This window comes from Benincasa hispida, chromosome 8, assembly GCF_027475165.1.
Source record: "Benincasa hispida cultivar pf3 chromosome 8, pf3_genome.v1.1, whole genome shotgun sequence".
Classification (NCBI taxonomy): domain Eukaryota; kingdom Viridiplantae; phylum Streptophyta; class Magnoliopsida; order Cucurbitales; family Cucurbitaceae; genus Benincasa; species Benincasa hispida.
In genome coordinates, this window is record NC_143485.1 from 13,065,776 (window position 1) to 13,074,195 (window position 8,420).

An 8,420-nucleotide genomic window follows, 5' to 3' on the forward strand; every position below is an offset into this window, starting at 1 on the left:
CGGTATATACCCCAGGTGCCTGCGAAAAAACGTTTTTGTCGTTTTTAATTTTTCCACTCAGCCACTACAATTTTTATTTTCTTTCTTCATTATATTTATTTATTGTGGTTTATTTTCATATTTCAATTGAGTCTATCATTTTAGTCTCTATTTTTTTTTTTAACACTGGTATATTTAGTAATTTTTAAATGTCCTTTTTTATTCTAAATTGTTAGAAAAGTGAAAATTTTTGTTAATACATTTTTTTTTTAATTTTTAAAAGTAGAAAAATAAGAGAAACTATTTACACAAATAAAAAAATTTAATATTCTTTAATATAGGTCGATAGAAATCTATAATATCTATCTATATTTTTTTTCTATTTCTATAAATAGTTTGATATTTTTTCTATCGATAGAAGTTTCTTTTTTTTTTTCCCCTCTATTTAAAACAAAATTTTGGGTGCACTATTTTCCCCTTTTTATAGTGATGAGATAAATGAAAGGTAATAGGGTCAAAACAATTCCTTTTTTAGACTACGAGATATCAAAATGTTCCAACGTGAACGTAGCACAAGACATAGTGTTTGTACCATCAATCTGACCTCGAGGTTAGAGGTTCGATTTCTCCACTTCACACTTTAATTACAATACCTTTGCCAAAAAAAAAAAGTTAAAATATGTCTTTCAAAAATATAAAAATGCAAGCCAACATGAACGTAGCTCAAATGACATAATTTTGTACTATGAGGTGAGAGGTTCAATTCTCCATTTCATAAATCGTAAAAAAAAAAGAAAAAAAAGATACAAATATAGTGTTTGGTAACTATTTGATTTTTTAAACTAAACTTATAAACACTACCATATATGAATCCCTTTGTTTTGTTATTATTTTTATCAATATTTTTTTAAATTAAGTTTGAAAAACAAATTTTAGAATTTGACTAAAAACTTAAATGGTGGATGAAAATCATAAAAAAAGGGGTTGTTTTCATATGTAGTAAAATGATCAAAATATTTATAAATATAGTAAAGTGTCAATGTCTGATAGTGTCTATCATTGATAGATTATGTCATTTTGTTATATTTGAAAATATTTTAAGTTGTTTTGTTATTTAAAATAATTAAAAAAATAAAAATGAATATAAATTTTATAAACGGAAACTAAAAATAAAATGGATAAGAAATTACGCATTTTTATTTCAATTTTCATATTCAAAGAATTAATTTCCATGTAGGAAAATATTATTAATAATTCAAATACATAAAATCGTCCACAATTTTACGGGCGAAGTCTTCTACAACCACCAATTCTTCGTCTTCTCAGTCTCAGTCCTCCATCATTCTCAAATTTTCCTCTCAAATCGGAGGCTGATTTCTCTTCCAAATTCGGAATCTCAACCTTGTAAGTGATGTTTTCTCCACTTCTTTCCTTATTTGCTGAATTTTCCAGGCTGAATTTTAGGTGGTTTGCTGTTTTTTCTGTTTCTTATTACGGAATTTTTGTTTACTTTGACAGGTGAATAGTAATTGGAGACTGAATTCTCTTTCAAATTCGGAATCTCAAGCTTGTAAGAGTTGTTTTCTTCACTTCTTTCTTTCTTTTCTTTTCTTTTCTTGGCTGAATTTGAGGTGGTTTTGCTGTGTTTTTCGATTCTTATGATAGAAATTTTGTTTACTTCAACGAGTGATGCGTATTTGTGTTTGAAATTACCAGTTTAAGCGCGTGACTTGGATTGGCTTTTGTAATTTTTTAAATAATATTTTCCAATTCCTTGTATTCTGAAGTTTACGAGTGGTTTTGTTTTTATCTTATTTATTTCGATGCTTGTTATGGAAAGGTAGTAATAGTTTTCAATTGTACAGCTATTGTCTCAGAATGATGATGTTTGGTTGGTACAAGTATTTTTTAGATGGTTGTTCTATTAATTGGAGGAGTTCCTTGAGTTTTCTCGTTTTGAACTTACGTTTTGTGGCGAAGTTGGATTTTGATCAATATACGGTTTGTTGTAGTGAAGATCGTGATCAGAAATGGCTTCTGCCGGAACGTTACCGTCGCATCTTTCTGGGTTGAAAGGAGGAAATGTGAACTTGGGATTTTCGAAGCGGTTGGAATCAGTAAAAGTCTTTGATTTGAGGAGCGTTAGGTCTCATGGAAGAAAGGTCTTGGTCATACGGAATTCAAATCCTGGTTCTGATATTGCGGAGCTTCAGCCTGCTTCGGAAGGGAGTTCTCTCCTGGGTAAAATCTTTAACAATGCATGTGGAATATTCCGCCCTCGTTTTATCCGCCTTTACTTGATTTTTTTTTTTTTTTTTTGTGGCAAATAAAGGAAATGAAAATCAAATAGGGATTTTACTTTTGTTGATTCATCATCTGGCTTTTGACTGGAATTGAGTGAGAAAACGATATTAGTTTAATAAACAGGTCCATGACACAATTTACGTAAGTGAGAGAATTTAAAAGTAATAAGGAAAATATGGGTTAAATCATCGCCAAACCAAAAAGTTAATGATAATAGATAAGAGTATGTTTAATATATAAATAGGGAGAAAATCATGATATATTAGTTCAAACACATAAGCTCCGATTCTAATGAGTAACTTTTTTCAATATACATCCTGAACCGTGTGGCAAAAATATATATTTCACATGAATATGCCGAGTGCCAATAGAATTGGTAGAGACATCGACTATCCTATCCAAAGACAAAAGTCGACTGGGTGAAATACTAGTCATAAAAGATTTTTTTTTGTTAACCTATTGTTGCATGTAAGAATTGATCACTGAATTACGATGATGTTAACAAATCCTCATCTCAACAGTGATGAGATCTAAGGAACTTGGTGATGCATATTACACATGTTCAACCAGTGTGATGCTAAAATTTTAGTATCGTTTTTACCCATGTTCCTTCGCTTTCTGAAAAGCCAAAGATGAAATGTTATTCAGATATTGACAAACTGTACTTTAAAGTGTTTTGGGTTCATTTGATAATTACTATCCTTTGCAGTTCCTCGACAGAAGTACTGTGAATCCATAAACAAAACAGTCAGGAGGAAAACACGGACAGTGATGGTTGGAAATGTTGCCCTTGGTAGTGAGCATCCCATAAGGATTCAAACAATGACAACAACTGACACAAAGGATGTTGCTGGAACAGTTGAACAGGTTCTTTAATATTTCTTCTATTTCAGTTGTGCTTTCATTTCCGAATCCCTTCATCAGTATTAACAATAAAAACATTCTTTGGTTACTAATCATTGTGAGATATTGTATTTTAGTCGATGGAAGATGAGAGTATGTCACGATGATTGATGCTGAACTAGTTGAAAGTTCAAAATTAAATGATGGATGGGTATAATAATGTAATAAAAATTCTTCTTGTAGTTTTGTCCAAATTATTCTTGATTTCTTTTCATGGACAATATGGATGATCAAGTCTACAGCAACTAAGAAAGACGTCAATATATTGGAAAAACTTTGATATCTTATATTGTGGTGTCATGTTCTCTATATGATTTTGAAGATGACCAATTTGTCTTATCCTTAGTAGGTCATGAGAATAGCTGACAAGGGAGCAGATATTGTTCGGATAACAGTTCAAGGGAAGAAAGAAGCAGATGCATGTTTTGAGATCAAGAACACCCTTGTGCAGAAAAAGTAGGTTAACATTATATTTTGGACATTTCTGGAACTTAGTTTCCCCAATTTATGATGTCCTGCAATTTTATTTTGCAGTTATAATATACCTCTGGTCGCAGATATCCACTTTGCTCCTTCTGTTGCATTGAGAGTTGCTGAGTGCTTTGATAAAATTCGTGTGAACCCTGGAAATTTTGGTATGCTATTTATTATACTAACATTCTCCAAATTTTCTTCAGAAAGATTGTTCGTGTGTCAAGCTCATGTTTAATGCAGCTGATAGGCGGGCTCAATTTGAAAAGCTAGAGTACACGGAGGAGGATTATCAAAAAGAACTTGAGCATATTGAGGAGGTAGGACTTTCTTTTTTCTTTCCCTCGCATATGTTGATATTTTGCAACAGTGAACCTAATTTTATCTCAACTAATGGGGTTGGAGGATTTCTCTATGGATGATAATTTTGTTTCATATTTTAATTGTGAAAGGTTTTTACTCCGTTAGTTGAAAAATGTAAGAAGTATGGAAGAGCAATGCGCATTGGAACAAATCATGGGAGCCTTTCAGATCGTATAATGAGCTACTTTGGTGATTCTCCAAGGGGAATGGTGAGCATTTTCCCTCTCAGTTCTTATAAACAATATATTCTTTTTTGATCTTAGCTTAGGGATGTCCCTAATAAAAGTTCTCCCAAGTCCTAACAGGTTGAATCAGCGTTTGAGTTTGCAAGAATTTGTCGAAAGTTGGACTACCATAATTTTGTCTTTTCCATGAAAGCAAGCAATCCAGTAGTTATGGTTCAGGCATATCGTTTACTTGTAGCTGAAATGTATGTCCAAGGCTGGGATTATCCACTACATCTTGGAGTTACTGAAGCCGGAGAGGGTGAGGACGGCCGAATGAAATCTGCTATTGGCATTGGGACCCTTCTTCAGGTATAGTGTCACCAAATGGAATGATGATTGTCCTATAGAGTATCATTGCCTTTCACCCTGTTTTGCTGAACAAATTGTATGTAAACTCTGAATACCGATATCACGAGGCTTTCTTTTACAAACCCTACTGCAAGATAGCATAATTTCATTAGAACAATGCTCAATGCATGCACCTTTACTTACCTTTTTTTCAAGTTCTAGTTTCTTTTAAGGAATATGTAGTCGATTAATCTTTCAGTTCTCCACAAAATTCTTTCAAGTCATAGTGGTTGGTTGATCACATACACAAAGGAATATGCACATTTAGAAGCTATATCAATGTGGGGCATTTAGTAAATGCGTTCTGTTGTGCAGGATGGTTTGGGTGACACTATTAGGGTTTCTCTTACAGAACCACCAGAGGAGGAGATAGATCCTTGCAGAAGGCTTGCAACCCTTGGTATGAGAGCAGCTGAACTTCAGCAAGGGGTGGTAGGGCCTTTCTTTCTTGTAGTTGTTGTGTATGGTCATCTTGTGTGTCCAATCTCTATATCTGAATTTGAATATTGTGAACTTACAATTCATTCCTTGTCTGTAAGGTGCCATATGAGGAAAAACACAGACACTATTTTGATTTTCAGCGTCGATCTGGCCAGTTGCCCATTCAAAAGGAGGTCAGCTTTTTATGATCATTCTATGATGTCCTACTACTTTCTGGACTTGGATTAAGAGAAATGCTTAATTGTAGTACAGGGTGAGGAGGTGGATTATAGAGGTGTTTTGCACCGTGACGGCTCTGTTCTCATGTCAGTTTCCTTGGATCAATTAAAGGTGCAATAAGAAAGACTTTCCTGATCTCAGCTACCATGTGGTATCTCGAGATTTGAAAGGTGGATTAACAGAAACTATCTAACTTCTTGTTTTCCTAACCCAGATGCCAGAACTTCTGTACAAGTCTCTTGCAGCAAAACTTGTTGTTGGCATGCCATTTAAGGTCTAATGTGTTCTAGTTTCTGTATAAAATAATCCATTCTTTTCTACTTTCTGGGTTTTCTTTTTCCTCACAGTTTTTGTCAATATGGTCAGGATCTAGCGACGGTGGATTCAATCTTACTGAGAGAACTCCCTTCAGTTGATGATGCTGATGCTGTAAAGACTTCCCTTTCAGTTTCTGATGCGTTGCTAATTTTGCTGAGTTATTTTTATTTTCATAGTGTATCTGATGAATCCCAATCAAAATTTGATTTTCTCTCTCATGATCAGCGTCTAGCCCTCAAAAGGCTGATAGATATGAGTATGGGCGTTATAACACCTTTATCAGAGCAACTTACAAAGCCCTTGCCTAATGCCATGGTTCTGGTGAATCTCAAGGAATTGTCCTCTGGTGCTCACAAACTTTTACCTGACGGTATGTTCTGCATACTTCCAATTCATGTTCATTCCCTCGGTTTCAATTTCATTGTTTATTTATTTATTTTATTTAAATTCCTGGTCACATTCCATGTCAATGAGTTGTCTCAGGCACACGCTTGGTTGTATCGGTACGAGGTGATGAATCATACGATGATCTGGATATCTTGAAAGAGATTGATGCAACAATGCTTTTTCATGATTTACCATATTCAGAAGACAAGGTCAGCAGAGTGCATGCTGCAAGGAGGTATAACAATATTCCTTTACGGGCAATTTATTGATTATTATCTAGAGCAACATTTAATCATTAAGGCAGAATGTACTTTCCCTTGTTGATTTTGTCAAATGTTAATTTCAGGTTATTTGAGTATTTATCGGAGAATGGTCTTACTTTCCCTGTGATTCATCACATTCAGTTTCCAAACGGAGTTCACAGGTAATCATTATTCATTAACTTGATTATTATTTGAAGTGTTCAAGCAGTGAGTTTTAATTTTCCCTTACTACTTTTAGAGACGATTTGGTAATCGGTGCCGGTTCAAATGCGGGAGCTCTTTTGGTGGACGGCCTTGGAGATGGTGTCCTATTAGAAGCCCCAGATAAGGATTTTGATTTCATAAGGAATACATCCTTCAATTTGTTACAAGGTTGCAGAATGAGGAACACAAAGACCGTAAGAACGTTTTCCTCCATGAAATGAAATTTTAAGCACCTGAGAAGTCATTCGAAACAGAGTTTTTGTGTATTTCTTACCGAACGATAATCTTTGTTGATTATGTTCTTACACACTTCACTGCAGGAGTATGTTTCATGCCCATCTTGTGGAAGAACATTGTTTGATCTTCAAGAAATAAGCGCAGAAATAAGGGAAAAGACATCACATCTTCCTGGAGTTTCTGTAAGTTGACATACCTTTTAGAACTTTCAGGAAATGATGTCAAAAGGCAACATGTTTAACTGCAACTTGCTTCATTCAATTTAAAAATTTTTCTTTTTCTTCCTCAATGACATCAGATTGCAATTATGGGTTGCATTGTTAACGGTCCTGGGGAGATGGCTGATGCCGACTTTGGGTATGTTGGGGGTTCCCCTGGAAAGATCGATCTTTATGTCGGGAAGGTAATGCGACCGATCTATTTCTTATACTTTACACTCGTCCTATGGGAACATTACCTTTTTAGATCCCAAATTTTGAAAAATAATTGTGTTTGGTCCTCAGGATTTCAAAACGTACCTTTTTTTAGTTCTTCAATTTTTAAGAACAAGTGTGTTTGGCCCATAAGTTTTAAAAATATACATCTTTAGTCATAAGTTTTTAACAAGAGGTTTAAAAGGTCCTTGAAGTATATTATATATATATATATAATATTTTAAACAATTATGTGACATTTATGATTAGAAAAATAATTTGAGAGGAGATAATTTTTATAAAATTTAGAATTTCATATAATTATTCAAGATTATATTTAAAAAAATTACTTTAGGGACCTTACAAATCCATTCTTAAAACGGAGGGAAAAGGTAAAATTTGAAAACTCAGGGATTAACAGTACATATTCTGAAAAGTTAAAGATTAAAAAATTACATCTTGAAAACTCAGAAACCAAATGCACATATTCTTTAAAATTCGGACTTAAAAAGATAATTTTTCCTTATTAAAACTGGATAGAAAGAGAAATATCTTCAACCTTAGATCATACAATCGAACCCATGTAATTAATTAATTTCTTTTCACGTCATGCTTATCACAAATCCTCATCATGTAATGAAACTATATATCTTAATGAGAAGTTGAATCTTGATCAGACCGTCCTGAAGCGTGGAATCGCTATGGAGAATGCGACCGAGGCTCTAATCCAGCTAATAAAAGATCATGGTCGTTGGGTCGAACCTCCTACAGAAGAGTGAGAGAAACATAGGCAAGGTAGTACTGGTTTGGTAGGTAGAAAAAAAGAAACAGTAGAGATTTGGATGAGGGGAGAAGACAGTTTTGATTTGTGTTATTAAGTCAAATATAAAAAGGGGGTATGGAAATTGGGCAAATTCATGTCCAATCATTGCTCATTGCCAAAGTGAAAAACAGCTTCATAATTGGTATGTAACTGACTCTCTTAACTTCCCTCACCAATAATTATCACAGCTATAATTACAGTTATCATATACTTCATGCATAATAATTACAAATTAGCACACAAAGATTAAAAAATCGCGAAATATTGCCAAAATCGAGGTATCGGTGGAGAAATCAATGGGTAAAACATCGTTTTTACAGAAAATCGCCGAAATATCGGAAATATTGTCAATATTACGATGATGATATCGCTGATATTTCGACGATATTTTATTCTGCAGCGCGTCTAAATTTTAAAAATTTGTCTTCTCATCAAAGCGCTATTGTTGGTTGGTAGCCAGGAGGTGGACTATGAAGCACAAATACGGATATAATCGGATATGATATTCGTCGATTTCTAA

At 33.8% G+C, this 8,420-nt stretch overlaps 1 protein-coding gene across 2 annotated transcripts; it reads left to right on the plus strand.

The window, feature by feature from the left end:
• Nucleotides 1–1,155: 1,155 nt before the first annotated feature.
• HDS (4-hydroxy-3-methylbut-2-enyl diphosphate synthase) lies at nucleotides 1,156–8,108 on the plus strand. Of its 2 annotated transcripts, none has more exons than XM_039039402.2 (21): nucleotides 1,156–1,383; nucleotides 1,498–1,549; nucleotides 1,992–2,220; nucleotides 2,993–3,150; nucleotides 3,536–3,642; nucleotides 3,721–3,821; nucleotides 3,901–3,977; nucleotides 4,110–4,229; nucleotides 4,326–4,556; nucleotides 4,911–5,027; nucleotides 5,135–5,209; nucleotides 5,289–5,366; nucleotides 5,470–5,529; nucleotides 5,622–5,684; nucleotides 5,799–5,943; nucleotides 6,057–6,195; nucleotides 6,307–6,384; nucleotides 6,462–6,621; nucleotides 6,748–6,846; nucleotides 6,963–7,067; nucleotides 7,755–8,108. In XM_039039402.2, the coding sequence occupies exons 3-21, from the start codon at nucleotides 2,010–2,012 to the stop codon at nucleotides 7,854–7,856; spliced, it is 2,226 nt and encodes a 741-aa protein (XP_038895330.1). In that variant the 5' UTR covers nucleotides 1,156–1,383; nucleotides 1,498–1,549; nucleotides 1,992–2,009; the 3' UTR covers nucleotides 7,857–8,108. The 2 variants fall into 2 exon arrangements, with proteins under 2 accessions (XP_038895330.1, XP_038895331.1); XM_039039403.2 differs by having other exon boundaries at nucleotides 1,204–1,383; nucleotides 1,997–2,220.
• The last annotated feature ends 312 nt before the right edge of the window (nucleotides 8,109–8,420 follow it).